At 48.4% G+C, this 17,087-nt stretch overlaps 1 protein-coding gene across 3 annotated transcripts in view; it reads left to right on the forward strand.

The window, feature by feature from the left end:
* Positions 1–17,087, forward strand: part of trioa (trio Rho guanine nucleotide exchange factor a) — a 105,431-nt gene that overhangs the window by 28,241 nt on the left and 60,103 nt on the right. The window contains exons 1-2 of one of the 3 annotated variants that reach the window (XM_031586750.2): positions 4,090–4,536; positions 16,866–16,940. In XM_031586750.2, coding sequence (XP_031442610.1) covers positions 4,455–4,536; positions 16,866–16,940 — 157 coding nt within the window. In that variant the 5' untranslated portion in view covers positions 4,090–4,454. The other 2 variants (XM_031586751.2, XM_031586749.2) reach the window with 2 other exon arrangements.

A 17,087-nucleotide genomic window follows, 5' to 3' on the forward strand; every position in this document is an offset into this window, starting at 1 on the left:
CTGTTTACGATGATGGGTGCTCCGTCACTGTCAGTGGATTGGGGCGTCGCTGTGGCAGCAGCATTAGTCACAGGCCTTTAATGGCCACCAACCTGTCTTGACCCACATCGGTCTAGACATCTCTCTCTCTCTCTCTTTGTCTCTATCTATGTCTCTCTCTCTCTCTCTCTCTCTCATTTCTTCTCTCTGTACCTCTGTCTCCCCTCTGTACCTCCTTTTGCCCCCCCCCCCCCCCCAAACGCTCTTAAATCACCTCTCTCTCACTCTCTTGTCCACACTCCCTCTGGTGGCATTTCTCATTTCCTTCTCTACTCACCTCTCCACCCCCTACCCCCTTTCCCTGCCTCATCCGTCTTCCTGTTCTTGGTAGGCGGTGAACGCGTGAATTCTCACCAGCGATGTCTCTGTCCTGAACTGCCGGTCACGAACTGTTCTAAGATCAGCTCTGCTTCACGGCCAATTGGTCTGTCTGAACCGTCATCCTGACCGCAGACTGATTTTGAGTCGATCACAGCCGTTCCTTCGTGTTCTCTGGTTACGAAGGCTCTGTCCTTACGCTGACAGGTCTAAGGTTAAGTCACAGTCGGAGATCAGATCGGAGTTGTTTTTAAAAAGCAGTCAGACGAAGCGCTGCCTGGGGTGGTCCTCCTTGTATTGAAGAGGCGGTGTTCAAGTGCTTAGGTTCACCAAAGGATGTGTGTCGGGGTGGGGTGGGGGCTCTGCCGGGGAATTTGTATGCAATGCCCTTCCTGAAATATTCTGGGAATGCGGCGGACGGGGCCCAGTTTCCATGGCAACATTCAGGCAATGCGGGCCGTGAGTTATGGCGAAGCTATGGATGTCTTAATGCGATGCAGGTGTGTGTGTGTGTGTGTGTGTGTGTGAGAGAGTGAGAGAAAGTGTGTAAGCATGCACATCTGGGGAATGTTTGGTGCTATACAGTGCTTCTGACTCGAGGCTTGAGTGTGTGTTTGGGACTTTGTTGTTTCCCTTTCTGAAGGTGTGATGCCCAGTTCATGCTTGCCTTGGGAAACACTCTCATGCTGTTTATGTTTATGTTTATGTTTATTAAGGATCCCCATTAGTCTACACCGTAGTGGAGACTATTCTTCCTGGGGTCCTGCTGTGACAGGAGGGAAGTGTGATTCAGTGCATGTCACCTGACAGGGAAACACTGATGATTGTGGTACACAGAAATCTGCTGTAGATTATGGTGTGTGTGTGTCTTTGTGTAAGCGTGTCCTAGGTGTCAATCTGCCATTTGTCAATTGTTTTCATGCCCTTAATTAGAACATTTGGTCTTTTCACCTCAAAAATCTGTTACTCACTAACAGTGTATTTGTTGTGTGTGTCCTGTGTAGGATGGTATGTATATGGTATGTAGGATGGTATGAAGAGAACTCCTGTCCTCTCCTCTCACCACTCCTCCCCTTCCATCTGTCCCTTTTCTGACAACTGTTCACATCGCTTAGCAGCCACACACGCTCACACATGCTAATCCATAATAAACAACTTGAGTGGAGTGGGGCTGTGTGTGTGTGTGTGTGTGTGTGTCTGTCTGTGTGTGTGTGTGTGTGTGTGTGTCTCTGTTTGTGTGTGTGTATTTGTGTGTGTGCGTGCATGAGTAATCAGCTTGTGTCTCACTGGACACACTTGTTGGGAGGTTGCTCAGGTTGTGTTTGGCCTGTGTAAGTGACTTTTCAGTCAGACCTTGTTAAGCACAAAGTGACGCATCGAAATGGACCCTTAGCCTCTGCCTACCCATCTGTTTTGTGTGTGTGTGTGTGTGGGTATGAGTGTGTGTGTGCGTGCGAACAAGAGCGGTTGAGATGGTTTGAGTGGTGTCTCTGTTTGACAGAGAGAGGGTGAGTAGTTGCTTGTGAGCGATGGAGCATGACTAGTGTGTGTGTGTGTGTTTTGCATTGATAATTGGTGTGGTGCTGGTGGTGACTGGTGCTCTGTTGACCTGAGGTCTTTGCTCTTCAGAGAGCTCGAGAGACAGGAGAGTGTGTTTTGATGTCTGTCCTCGTGCCCCTTCTGAGTTGACTGATAAACAGCCCTGTGTGACTCCAACAGGGACACGCACATGAGACCATGCTCAAAACACACACACACACACACACACGAGAGACCATGCTCAAAACGCATGCACGCCCGCTACACACACTAACATTTGACTCTTTTCTCTCTCTCGCTCTCTTTTGCTCTTTCTTCCTCTTTTACTCTCTCTCTCTGTCACACACACACACACACACACACACACACACACACACACACACACACACACACACACACACACACACACCTCTCTACGTGAGAACTGACTATGTTGGGAACAGACCTCAAAACCACACATGAACTCCCATTCACTGGACTCCACACCAACCAGGTTCAGGTTCTGAGTGCCTAGCAAACACCAGTAGGTGACACACACCTTACACAGAAGACTAAATGTCTTGGTAATCGCTGGTAAATTACATATTCATAAGTAAAGGTCATGACCTGCACCAGGCCATCACTCAAGCCGGAAAATGTCAACAGGTTGGAGTTCCTGGATAACATGTTTTGAGGGCTAATAGCTGTTTTGATTATTAGTTTCCTGTTATTTGTTATTTCAGTCGATGTTAATTCTGCTAGTAATTAGAGGCCTCATCATGATTATTACCTTCACCAAGGAGTCTGTGTCAGCACTGGCTCAAGTTTCACTTGGTGGAGAGGTACAGTATGGGTTAAAGGGAGAATCCATTACATTTTTGTGCGGATCCGATTCCCAGGCCGGCTCCGAATTTTCTTTCGCAACATTGGGAGATGCAACATTTGGCCTTGGCAGAGGTCTGAGCTCTCCGATAGCCCTTTTAGTTGTTTTATTGTAACTGTTCAATTCGAGAAACTCTTCAAGCCACGTTACATGTTTTTATAATGGAAATAAAATGATAATGAAATAATGTTTTCATACCTTTTAATATTTCTTGTTGATCTTACTCTTAAATGTTTCTTTTTTAATACTTTTGAAATGCATCATTTTGAACTTTCGCTACTGGATAGAACATTTCAAAGTATGTTCATAAGTGTATGAACTTTAGATGATAAACACAATGATATAATACGATACCGTCAATACAATTGAAAATACTGTGATCTTAATTTTAAGACCATATCTTCCACCCGTACACACACACATACTTATGGAAGCCTGTTTGCAGCCAGATGTGTTTCAAAGGCAAGATGAGTCTCATTAACTGCACTTGAACTGCTCTCCTAGATCAAAGCCTCTTATTTTCCGTTGATTGGGAAGAAAGGCTATTAATTTGTTCCTCAGATGCAGGGCACTTTGGATTTATGGCATCCAATAGCAGCAGCTAATTGAGTCACAGAAACGCTAAATCTCTGGAAGCCATTGTGTCTGGCCTAGTCACCCATGGATGCTCAGCACTCAGTCTTCTTTCTCTCTTTCCTTCTCTCTGTCTCTCGATTTATTCTCTTTCTTCGTCTCCTTCTTATTTTTCTCACTGCGTCTTGGCAGAGGATTTGGATAATATTATTGTGGCTGTGGCCAGGGCTCTGTCCTTGTTCCGAAACTGACCTGAAACTCAACACTACAGAATGGAAGGGATTTATTATGTGGTATGGCAAGGAGTTCAATCAGAAGGGACATGCACTTTCTTTCTTTCTTTCTTTCTTTCTTTCTTTCTTTCGTTCTCTCTCTCTCTCCTGCTCTTAGGCACACACACAGACATTTGCAACTGTTGATGTCAGTGTAAATGCTCTATAAACGCCTCACATTCACTTGCTATATAAATGCCACACACACACACACACACACACACACACACACACACACACACACACACACACGCTTGTGTGAATGCCATGATCCAGCAGAGCAGGCTGCCATGAGGGAGGGAGGGGTGGGTGGGTGGGCAGAACCATCAACTCCACCCCCCGCCCCCTGTCCAAGCTGTTTGTGTGGCATGAGTGGGCATCATGCGCACCAACTGCCCCCCCCACCCCCAACAGCCCCCAATGTCATGCCCGCATTCCGGCCCTGCCACGCTAACGCCAGTCAGCCAGCCGTTGTTCCCTTTTCACCCGTTATGTCATTCCCCTGCCACTCGGTCTTGTGTCTCACGCTGTCACCTTCTCTCTCTCTCTCTCTGGGACATGGAGACCAGACTCGTCACCTCTCCGTCGCAAGAACTTCCTGCTAATGAAGCCCCGGGCTTTTAAAACTTTGCCAAACGAAAACAACAAACCAAGCCAGAACCCCCAACCCCTCCACACGCACCCCTCTTGCAGCCCGGGAGAAAGCGAGGGAGAGAGAGGACTGTGTTGCTTTTGTCCTCGCTTCGCTCTCGCTGTCTCACTCTGATGCCACCTGGACTGGGTGGTTTGCCTGTTGATGTCGCTTTTGGCCGCGCCGTGGCTGTTGTCATAGAAACGGGAAGTGCAGGAGCATGGCGGGGCCGACTGGCCTCCTTCGCCTTTTTCAAGTGCGGCTTCAGCCCCAGGGTGACGAGCGGCACTCTCCAGCCAGAGGTAATGCCTTTACATATCCACTGTCACAGAACTGTGGCTGCTGCAAAAGGATCTCTCGAGGATCTCCTTCTGGATTTAGAGTTCTCGTTTTTTTTTTTATTTACTCTCTCTTTGTCTGCTTGGATATTTTCCCATACCTCTTTTTGGTTGCGGTGAAAAGCTGGGGTATGTAGAAATTACATGAATTGTTCTCGACATAAGGCTACGTGCTTTTGAGCACCACTCGAAAAGCAAATAACCAGTCGCTGGTCCTCCGTGTACAGGGTTGAAGTGTTGCTCTCATCATTTGTGGAGCTCTGTGATTTTCACATGCTTGTTTCTTGTTTTGAAATGACTCACTGCTCCTGAGCTCCTGAAGCTCCACTGGTGGTGCATGACTGTAGGGGTTCAGGAAGCTGAGGGCACAGACGTTGAGAAGATGCTGGCGCTCAAGGCAAAACACTGGTGTCCTTGTGGTGCTAATGTTCTAGACCAAACGGTGGCATTATTTGTTGACTTTGACATGGCCCAACCGATCGTTGATGTACTTCTCGAAACCATTGATTTATGGCGATCATAACTAAGAGTGCTTTTTAAAATGTCTCCATTGTTTTATGATAACTGTTGCACAATAACCCTTTTGGGAAACACACCTTACTGGCTATGTACGAATGCCAGTGCACACTCCTCTTTTACATTCATTAATTAAGCTGATGCTTTCATCCAAAGTGCCTGTAAGGTATGTATTTTTAATTCTGCATCTGAACTCCATTAGACCTTAATTTGATCAACTTTTGGACTGGATTTGCTCATCCAGTCGGACTATAGGAGCATACTTTTGTAACTTTAGTTATTTCCCCGTCTTGATGAGTACTTGACAGCCTACACATTTTACTTTAAATATCCCCGCAACCCATTTTTCGAATGGTACAATGTCACCTTTTTGTCATATTTTAACAAAAGCACTTAATATGAGTCCATTGAACTGCAGTTCTTTGGGATGAAGTAAATGTGATCTAATTCTAGTATGTCATCATTGTGCCACACAGTAGCTCCATCACTGTATTAGGGCTAGCAGCACCAGCACCTAGCTGATGGACCTTAAGTGACCACTCCAGCGGGAGGGGACTCTATTGAGGCAGGGGCGACCAGGCTAATCGCCACACTTTCTATGCAGCTTCACCCTAATCCTGCTCTGTGCGTACCCTCTGGTTTCGCCACACAAGCAGAATTTCAGAATCTGTCCTCACTACCCCCCCCAACCCATGTCAGCTGTGTCCCCCTGAGGGGGGGGGGGTTGGAAGGGTTCCCCCCCCTCCACCTCCTTCCTACCATTCTAACCCACTCGACATGGACGGATACGTGACCCACCCACTGCTCCACATGGGGACTGTGAAAGGGTCATGAGCTCGCTATGAAAGTTGATGGTTTAAGTCCAGGCTGACCACCTTGTCTGCTTTCCTCCGGTGCTTTGGTAAATCCCTTGCTCCCAGTCAACCAACCAGGCTGCAGTCACCTGTTACCTTGGTCCTTTTCAGTGGTCAGGCACACATGCCCTTGGTCTGTAGTATTAGGACCGAGGATTAGGTACAAAGCCAATTCTCTAACCCTGCCTCCATACCCTCCCCTAAATCCAGGCAAGACAACTGTTGGCCAGAGCTTACTGCCTGCTTGCCTCGCCCTGTTCTTGTTCTGAAGGGAGCTTCACTATCGGAGTGTAAGGAGCAGGGTTTTGAAGGACCAGGAAGAAAGACTGGGGAGATTACTGTGGTTCTTTATCTTTAAACACAGCTATGGATCCTCATCTGAAGGAGCGTTTAATGTAAGCTTTTCACTGGGTCATAATGGAGACCTGGGGAACGTAAATCTATTCCGAAATCGGTGGTCTTTCCTTCAGTGCGGAAGACGGAATACATTTCCTTTCTTAGCTTTTGCTTGTGGCATATGCATGTTTCTGTGGATCATCCTGTGAATCTCTGGACACCAGAAGGATGTACCTCCACTGTGTCCCCGACTCCCGAAGTGGGATGGGTGTGTGTGCTGTGACGTCGCCCATGGACGCCCACAGGTGGCAGTACGTACAGACGGGCACCTCGCTGATTCAGCTGTCAGGTAACTATATGCCTGCAAGCAAACGGCACAGGTGCCCCTCAGGAAGCGTGCTAGTCCGCCTTCTGTTTCTCCAAGCCATTACTGCCTGGCTATAGTGGTAGGGGTGTGATCATGTGCGTGCACGTGCTTGTGTTGTGTTTGAGTGCGTGTGTTGACGTGTGTGGATGTGTATGTGAGTGTGCTCAAGTGTGTATATTCCCTGAGTGTAGTTACACAACAGGCACACATGCTCGCAGGTAGCAGATAGTCATCTCCTCAGGAATGCTCCCTCGGGGTGTTTGGGTGGCTGGTGCCAAAGTGTGCGCATGGGAACGCTCAAGGATTTTACCTTAAAACCACCTCGAGGACTTCCTTTATCGGGAAAAGATTCCATATTCCCTGGTCCTGACATGGTATGACATAAAATTAACTCCTGTGAATTTGTTTTCCTTTTTGTCATTTATTGCTATCCTGGGGGGTGGGATTAATGGCAGGGCTCTATAGCGTATCCATTTCACTTGCATATCTGAGGAAAAATGTCTGTGTGTGAATACATCATAAGAAAACTCTCAAATCTCTCGAACACGGCTATATTTCAATTCGAGTTCCGCATCACGCTTCAATCGGCTACCTCAAGTGGTTAACTTCTCTCAAATTCAAGGGCTTTTCTCAAATTCAAAAAATAACAAGTGTGAAGCCTTCTAAGATGCAAAGTAATAACCATAGAATTTCTGGTGTAACTAATTTCCTCAAACCACCGAATGAGCCAGAAAAGAAAAAAGAACAAGAAGAAAGTGCCAAGAGCAGGAAGAAGATGAGAATGGGGAGTGCCGTGAGTGAAGGAGAGGTGTACACGTTGAACCCTGCCTGGCTGAGGGATGAGATAAACAGCAGTAGGGGGGAATCGGGGTAATGGCATTTACACCCGTTTTCTCCGAGTACAACGATGAGACATACATCCTCAGGTCAATACATTGGGCATTTTGGCCTTCATCTATTTGCCTAACATGACATAACATGACATAACAGGAAGATGTTATGTCATGTTATGTCATTTTTGGCAAATAGCCGATAAATTATTTTTGATGGTTCTATGCATACATTTTTCCAGTAGACCATTTAGTGCTATTGACAACCCCAGACTTTCAGGTGGCATACTTGTTTAGAAAGATTTATGAAACGAAAAATAAAACATGAGCATAAAAATTTGATGAATTGACAGATAAAGTAGGCCCCAATAATTTATAAGATCCTGTTGCCTGTACATTTTTGTGTCAGTCATTCTTAATCTTTCCAATTGGTGCATTGCTATGTTTAATTGTAAATGTCATAGTGATGCATGATGTTAAAGTCCTTAAAAACAGAACTGACTGAGCACCCAATTTGTTGTCTATGCGCCTGAAAGTGCTGCTTGAAAACTATAGTGAACAGTACCACAGTACCAGTACTCAGAACATGAGCACCATCAACTTAACCTAGTGGGTTCCCTGACACTCTAGATATTGTTCCTGTAACCGGATTATACAGAGAGGCTACTGACACAGTAGTTTATGTGAGCAGCAACTTAGCCTAAACCTTATCGCAACCCCCCACCCCATCTCCTTAATGCTAGTACAAATCCAAGAATGTCCGTCTTGCGTGCTTAATCTCCTGTTGTATTGACTCACGAACAAACAGCCCACGAAGGGTTTTTGCTCTACCTCCGGCCATATCTCCCTGCTGTTATGACGTGATGATGTCATTCCTTCCCCATCATCCTCTTCCATCCTTCATCCCCTCATTCTTATGCGGGTACGGGTGTGATGCACATCACCGCCGGCGGTGTGGGAGGGTTGGGAAGGAGGAGATGGGAAGATATGAAGGCCATTTGTCAGGTGGAGGATGATCTGTGGGGAGCAGTGGAGGAGAGAAGCGGGGGGGGGGTTGACCGTGGGGGGAGGTGGAGGAGAGGAAGAGGAGAGGAGCGGGGGGGTTTGACTGTGGGTGGAGGAGAGGAAGAGGAGAGGAGCCGGTTTGACTGTGGGGGGGGGAGGTGGAACGAAGGTCCTCGCTCGTCCGCCCCACCAGAGGCCGCTGGTTGCGGTTGCATGAGATCATCGTCTGCAGCGCGCTGCAGTTGATCTTTCTGTTTTTTTCTCTCCTCCCTTCACCCTCTCGCCCTGTTTATATTCCTTCCAAGAAGCCTGTCCATCCGAGTCTCCTGACGTGTTTCAGAGCTTCTCATTTGGCCCTGCGTACTTGCCACCCTCATGTTTCCATGTCTGCCTTGTTCTCTCACTCTCTCATTCTCTTCATAGATTTTCTCTCTCTGTCTCTCTCTCTCTCTCTCTCGCTCATATTCAAATTCAAAAGGAGCTTTATTGGCATGACCATAATGTTTGGCAGTATTGCCACAGCATTTGGGTTGGGTGTAAACACTGTATACACTAAATACATCAGAAGGGAAATAGAGAAGTTGAAACAATAACATAAGAATAATAATCATCATCATCATCAAGGAAGTAGTGTATTAACAACAACAAATCTCTCTTTCTGTAGCTGTCTTTTTTTCTCTTTCTCTGTCTGTCTCTATCCTGTGTGTGTGTGTGTGTGTGTGTGTGTGTGTGTGTGTGTGTGTGTGTGTGTGTGTGTGTGTGTGTGTGTGTGTGTGTGTGTGTGTGTGTGTGTGTGTGTGTGTGTGTGTGTGTGTGTGTGTGTGTGTGTGTGTGTGTGTCTCTCTGTCTCTCTCTGACTGCCCTCTGATGGATCATATGAGATCATCCCTCTGTGCTGGTCCCCAGGCTGATGGTCCACAGAGAGCAGCAGCTGTGGGGGATGAGATGTCATGCTGCTGTGGCCACAGTGTGTGTGTGTGTGTCATATTGTACAGCAGGTCAGAATATGGATGTGTATAGATCCAATTATGTATCATCGTACATGCGTGTTCACATTATTGAGCTGTGCTTCACAATATAGATGAGGTCATAGTGTGTCAATGTGAGTGTGTGTGTGTGTGTGTGTGTGTTGGTCATTTGAGTGGGTTTCCCATCATATGGTCACAGCACATTGATGCAAGGGTGGCTAATTGTGTGTGTGCATGCATGTGTGTGGGGGAAGTCATTTGAGGGCGTTTTCCATTGTATTGAGCTGCTCCTAGTTCATTGATATACTGTGGCATCATTGGTGTGTGTGTGTGTGTGTGTGTGTGTGTGTGTGTGTGTGTGTGTGAGAGAGAGAGTGTGGCAGCAGATGTCTTCCAGTCATTTGAGTGTGTTTTCCAGTCTATTAAACTATTCACAGCACATTGGTGCTTGTGTGGACAGTCAGAGTGTGTGTGTAGTTGCGCACACACACACACACACACACACACACACACAACACACACACACACACACACACACACACACACACGTTTGAGGTGATATCATGCTATACTTGGCTCAGCTCCAGAAAGGCTTGTCTGCGGGGCTGAGAGGGTGCCGTGCCTCTGCTCTGCTCTGCTCTGCTCTGACTCCTGATAGCAGAGCAGCAGCCACAGTGTGCTGAGGGGGACTGCTTATCAGGCAGGGGCAGAGAAAGAACAGAACGTAAGAGATACACAGAATCACTTCCAATGTTTTTCTGTCTAAAAGTTAACAAAAGAAAAAAAAGAGGTCTTGATGAGATAATAATGTTTACACCATTTTTCTCTCTCGCTCTCTCTCTCTCATATGGCTGGCCACAGAAAACACAGGTGTCATGGCAACAGTCAGCAGCTTGTGTTGACAGGAGGCCATGGTGTAATCTGCCTGCGCTCTCAGGTCATGCTTAGGCAGAGAGGATTGTGGGAATGTGGGAGCCTGACTTGGCAGATCTTGCAAGGACTTCACTGTGGGAGAACACTCCCGCCCGAGAGATGCTTCTTTGGAATTTAGTCTTATGTATGTGTGGGTTTGTTAGTGTGTGTGTACTAGGGGTGTGCATATTAACCATTTTTGATATTTGATTCACACATTCAAAAGTATTACACCTGACAGCACAACTCTTCACCATTACCATTACTGGGGAGCCATTAATATGTGGCTAAACTGCTACCTAGCTGCTAATGCTAGGTTACTTGACTAGCCTACTGTTTCCCCATAGAATTATCTGGTTTCCCTCGATCTGGACAAGCTACCTTTACCAACCACACATTAACAATATAATTATTTGAAGTCAGTATTTGCTAAATTATCCCTTATTTTCTCATAACTTTCCACGATTGTGTGCGAATAACCACATAGGGATACTAGTATTGGAATACCCGTGCACATTGTATACCTGGGTCCCTGGGAAAGCAGTGTGAAGGTTGAGTTGGAGTGCGTGTGCGTGTGCGTGTGCGTGCGCGTGCGCGTGTGCGTGTGCGTGTGTGTGTGTGTGTGTTGGAGCCTCATTTTAAATCACAATTAGCCTGTTTCCTCTGCACTAATCATGAAATGCAGAGTGGTCCTGCAGAGGATTAAAACCGCACAGACTAATGGGACAAGGAGCAGGAGAGAAGTAACAGAGAGAGAGAGAGAGAGAGAGAGAGAGAGAGAGAGAGAGAGAGATGGAAAGAAAGAAAGAAGGGAAGTTAACATACTGGAAGAAAAGATACTGAGAGTAAGTGAGCTCGAGAGAGAGATGCAGAGCAGGAAAAGTAGGACAAGACTGCATTTAAATGCAGCCCAGACAAGCAAGCAATATACAAACCGGGTAATGGAAAGATGGTTAGGGAGGGATAGAGAGAAGGGATGAGAGGAATAGAGAGAAAAGAAAGAAAGAAAGACAGATCGAGAGGGAGAGAGAGGTGCAAAAATAGAAAGGCTTTACGCCACAGAGGGGGCGAGGGTGTGACCTGCACCCCCCCTCCACCCCTCTCATCCCCCCACCCTTTTCTTTTTCCTTTCACTCATTCACATTCCCAGAATGGAGAGATCAGTGGAGGAGTGCGGGGCGGCTCCATGGGGGCCGGCGCTAAATTTAGCCCCTGGAGCCGGAGCAGGGCGGCAGGGGAGTCATAGTGAAATAATGCACACATGAAGAAGGCAGCCCAGGAACACTCCAGCCCTGTGGCAGGAAATAAAGCTTGTCACACACACACACACACACACACACAGAGCTTAGAGGTTCTTGTTGGAAGGATTTGTGGGTTCGTGAGACAGGGATTTGGTGTTAGTGGGGAGCTTTGTTTGGGGGCAAGAGGAAGCTGGATCTGTGTGTGTGTGTGTGTGTGTGTGTGTGTGTGTGTGTGTGTCTCTGTCTGTGTGTGTGTGTGTGTGTGTGTGTCTCTGTCTGTCTGTGTGTGTGTCTGTGTGTGTGTGTGTGTGTGTGTGTGTGTCTCTGTCTGTGTGTGTGTGTGTGTGTGTGTGTGTGTGTGTGTGTGTGTCTCTGTGTGTGTGTGTGTGTGTGTCTCTGTGTGTGTGTGTGTGTGTCTGTGTGTGTGTGTGTGTGTGTGTGTGTCTCTGTGTGTCTGTGTGTCTGTGAGTGTGTGTTGTTTTGCATGCTGGCCTTCAAAATCACTGCACGGTCCTCCATTTGCCTTTTTCTGACATCAGATCTGTGGCCATAGATGCACCCCTCATGATCCCTCTCATTCGGTCTCTCTCCCTCGCTCTACCCCCCTCCCTCTCTTGTTACACACACACACACACAGAGACACAGAGCTCACATTGACGTACACCCCGATCCTTTCAACATCTCAGAAAAATGAAAGCCCATTTTCTTGGCTGTAAATAAGCAGTAATAAGTCTGCATCGCATCAGAGGCCCTTTTCAGCACCCGCTGCAAAACGGAGCTAATGGATGTCATCGCAAAAGCACAGCACAGCGCGTCTCTTATGCAGAGAAACAACAGTTGCATTCTGGGTGAGTCGATGCCTTTAACAAGGAGCAAAACAAAAACAGGCCTTATCTGATCACCATAAAGCCCAGCGTGGTAAAATGGTTTGCAGTCTGGCGATCGGCTCAGTTCAGGTCCCTGGCGTAACCCGCATCGCGGGACACCGCTTCTCCACCGGACCCAAACGGGCAGCTCTTGAACACGGGCAGGCGTGCTAGCGAGGAGACAGACCCCCACGGGTGCTAGCGTCTGTTGCTAGCACGTCCGTTAAGTGCGCTTTACTCACTGCACACCTCTGTGCCCCCATTGGTTACTGTTACACTGGGATGATGCTGGCAGAGGCATTTTTGTAGTGGGGTGGGGGGATGTTGAGCTCAAAATCACTTTTCTGCAGAAGCAGCACTCCTCTTCCTGAATCACCTCACCTCAATTTTCCCCCCGTCTCCGTTTCTAGAGCGCATGACTAGCGACAGGTGGTGTTAGCGTTGCACTGCGCCATTTGAAAGACCCTACAGGCGTTTGATTTTTGTAGCACACGCCTTTTCACCAGCCGAAGGGAAGTGTGTGTGTGTGTGTGTGTGTGTGTGTGTGTGTGTGTGTGTGTGTGGCGGAGGTTAAGCCTGTCCACGCGCAGACCTAGATGACCAGCTGCTCCCAGACCCTCCTGGGGTCACTGGCAGGGTGAGGAGGATTTTGGGGGTGGGGTATTTCCTGTCTTCTCGTGTTCTCCCCTGTCCATCCCTGTTAGCACTCTTGTCTGAAGTTGGGATGTGTGTGTGTGTGTGTCTGTTGGGGGATGTGATTAGCTAATGAGTGTGTGCGTGCATGTTTTCAGTGGGTCACTGAGCACTTTGACCTCCACTCTTAGAGACAGTGTATGTGTCTGTGCGTAGGAGTGTGTGATTGTCCATCACGCTCTCTGATCTATGCACACACACACACACACACACACACACACACACACACAAAAAAACCTCATGACGGGCACAAAGCTGTTGCTTCTGTCCTTGAAACACACACACACACACACAAAGGAAATGTACTGCCGGCCAGCCTCATGTGGAGAGAGGGGGAGATGGAGTGGCGTGGGTGGATGAGGCGAGGGCAGAAGGGAATGTGGTGTGTGTGTGTGTGTGTGTGTGTGTGTGTGTGTGTGTTCAGGGCTCTCAGTAGGCCACCCCCTTAGCATTGTGCATCAGCTGTATACTGTACTGCTGGTTATGTGGGGGTGGGGATGTGTGTCTCTCTTGACCATATGGTTATAACACTGCCTATGTGCCATGTTTGTATCGCTATGTTTGTGGGTGTGTGTGTGTGTGTGTCAGTCAGTGGGCAGCTGTTGCTGGCCTGTCTGCACACTCTCTCAGCTGTCTCCGGCAGTGACGGACACTCACACAGCTGGGTGGCCTTGCTGTATGTCGTGCCACACACACACACACACACACACACACACACACACACACACACACACATAACATTCAACATCCCCCCCCCAACCTCACTGTTTCTTTTCCCCCTCTTCCTCTTCTCTGTCCCCCCCATCCACCTCTCTATGGTATTCATTACCATCCCTTCTCCTATTTGGACTTCCTCTTCTCCATTCTCTCAACAGTCGAGAGCACAAATGTGCTTCTGGGGTCGATGGCCCCCTTAGCCTACTTGTTGCCACACAGCCGACATGTCCGCATCAAACCGAGTTGCCCTTTTAACTTGGAGCTGAGCCGAGCCGCCTGCCATGTGTGTGTACATACATAAGCAGCTCGACTAGACTAGATAAACTGATTAGGATTAAAGCTGTTGCTCTATGCCTAGGCAGTGGCTATGAACTATGAAGACGGATGTGTTGGCAAGCAGACAGGGAAGCATGTCTGCATTAGGGGGATAATGAAGGGAATCCTGGTCCTGCTGGCCGGCCTCGGGCTTGAGTCGCTGAGTCATTCAGAGGAATCGAGTTGTTTTTGATTCCAACAAGGGGGCAAACTTTCCCCCAGATGAGTAATGATCCTTCAGATAAGTCACCTCCCTTGAGCAGCCTCTGTGACCTACAGGCTCTGTGTGTGTGATGTGGCAGTGATTCATGTGGGCGTCTGTATGTGTGCCTGCTCATGTATGTTGTATGTGATTCAGGACTGCGTGAGTCACAGGCCATGTGTTTTGCTGTGTGATTCATGCTGTGTGTTTGTGTGTGTGTGTGTGTGTGTGTGGGGGGGGGGGGGGGGGGATGTTTTGAGGTAGGTGATGTGGTGGTCTGCATGTTTTGACCCAGTGAGTCAGTCTCTCTGAAAAACAACACTATTGGCTGCATTGTGTTAAGATTGACAATACATGACACTCTGTGGCCTACACAGGATGCAGTCTCATATGAAAACTATTATGCCAGATCACATGCACCCGAAGGCCCTAAACCAGCAATCACACACACACACACTCCAGTTCGAGCACAATAAACACACAGTCACAGTTTTTGTGTGACTGCCCCCTACTGTTAGGCCAGTAGAAGTGCCTCCCAGGAAGAGAAAGAGCAGAGAGTCGCAGCACATTCTCTCTTTCCTTGTTTCTCTTTCTATGTTCTCTTTCTCTCAGTTCATCTCTCTCTCTCTCTCTCCCAGGGACAAAGTTATTTCTCCTCAGCCACTCAATGTCTTGAAACTGCCGTTGACGGGAACATTGTCTCCTGAATTTCACACTCCTTCGCTTCCCAGTTCCGGGACGCCAGGGGACAGAACTCGCTGATTAGCACTGTGGCTGTTCTCACCGTTCTCCAGCCGGTTCCACAGAACAAGCCAGCAAGCCTGGAGAACAAGCACGGCATTAAAACGATATTGTGTGTGTGTGTGTGTGTGTGTGTGTGTGTGTGTGTGTGTGTGTGTGTGTCTTTGTACACACACACACACACACACACAGAGTCTCTGTCTCTACCGCACTCTTTTTTTTGGTTTTGTTTACCCACTTGCCCACCATGCTTGTCCTTTTGGTTTTTGTCTACCCGCACGTCTCTCCCCCCCCCTCCCCCTTCCCTCTCTTGTGTGTGTTGAGCCCAGGTCTGGTTGAATACTGGAGGCCTGGCCAGGGGGAAGTGGCCCCGGCCCGTTGTTATGGTTGGACTTAGGCGGCTTTTTGTATGCACGGTGGTTTGTTGTGATGGCAGAGCTCCTGGGTGCAGGCGTGGAGGAGGAGGACGACCGCGGCACCCATGGGAACCTACGACGTCCCAGCCGGGCCGTGGAGGTTTGGCTCCGGTGCCGCTGGCAGAGGTGGTTCCAAAGCTGGGGCTTCCCGTCAGAACCACCGAGCAGAGGCCGCCTCGGTCCTCATGGGGGCAGTAGAACGCATGGAGAGAGGGAAGCAATAACGGTCGGAGGGAGGGAGGGAGGGGGAGAGAGAGGGAAGGAGTGATCAAGGAAATGGGTGAAGGAGTAGAGGTGTGTGTGTTTGGAAATGGCAGCATTACAGGCATTAGAAGTTCACTGCGGTCGTCGGTTAGAAGTGAAAAGGTTACACTTGTTTGAGTTGTATAATGAGGACATTCTTGTGGTGTGTGTGTGTGTGTGTGTGTGTGTGTGTGTGTGTGTGTGTGTGTGTGTGTGTGTGTGTGTGTGTGTGTGCGCCTCTCTGACGTTGATGGAGGTTAGAGGGGAGAGTGTCTGAGAAAAAGAAAGGAGAGAAAAGATGGATGGATAGAGAGCGAGCGAGGGAGAGGTGTGTGTGTGTGTGTGTGTGTGTGTGTGTGAGAGAACGCAGCAGCACAGTGTGAGGCGCTGTGACACCACAGAGAGCCGACACCTTAGGAAGATGACAGATGACATCATCGCTCACTCTCTCTCTCTCCCCCCCCATCCTTTTTTTTTTGTCTCTGTTTTGTAAGGCTTTATCTTGACGTTGAAGTGGCCTTAAAAATGGTGGCCTCTCATATTGGCGTTCTCTGGAGAATAGTATATCAGACGTGCCACATCTAGAAAACGCCCTCCTTTGTTCCTGAACAGGGGAGAGAGGGGGGGGCAGAGGGAGAGAGAGAGAGAGAGAGAGAGAGAGGGAGAGAGAGACAGAAAGAAACGGAAAGAAAGCTAACTGAGAGTAGCTGATTTGTCTTCATCTTAGCCAGATTCAGGCCACATATGGACCAGACTCGTTTCCGAGTGCCTTACTACCTCAGAAGAGAGAGAGAGCAGTGAAGAGAGAGAGCACCCCTCCTCCCTCTCCTCTTCCACTCCCTCTCCTCTCATCCCTTCATTTTAATTGCCATGGAGACGCTCGTTGCTCAGTCGGCCTCAGTATTGATCCCGCTACTGATGGGATGTGAACCGTGGAGGCACTCTGTTGCCACGGCTTACCCAGCTTCCCTCGCCGGGGCGTTGCTACGACGACCCGCATGCTAACGCGGCTGTGCTGATGACATTGCGTGTGTGTAACGGTTTGTCTTTTTTTGTGTGTGTGCTTCACAGGTTTCAGAAGGAACGAAGACATGAAGGCTATGGAGGTGCTGCCTATCCTGAAAGAGAAAGTGGCCTACCTGTCAGGTAAGAAGGGCAAAGTGATCCCCACACACACACACACACACACACACACACACACACACACACACACACACACACACACACAATTAGATACACACACAGGCACACACATAGTGGTACTTATGCACTGACTACACTTACAGTATGGCC

Source organism: Clupea harengus, chromosome 19, assembly GCF_900700415.2.
Source record: "Clupea harengus chromosome 19, Ch_v2.0.2, whole genome shotgun sequence".
Lineage (NCBI taxonomy): Eukaryota > Metazoa > Chordata > Actinopteri > Clupeiformes > Clupeidae > Clupea > Clupea harengus.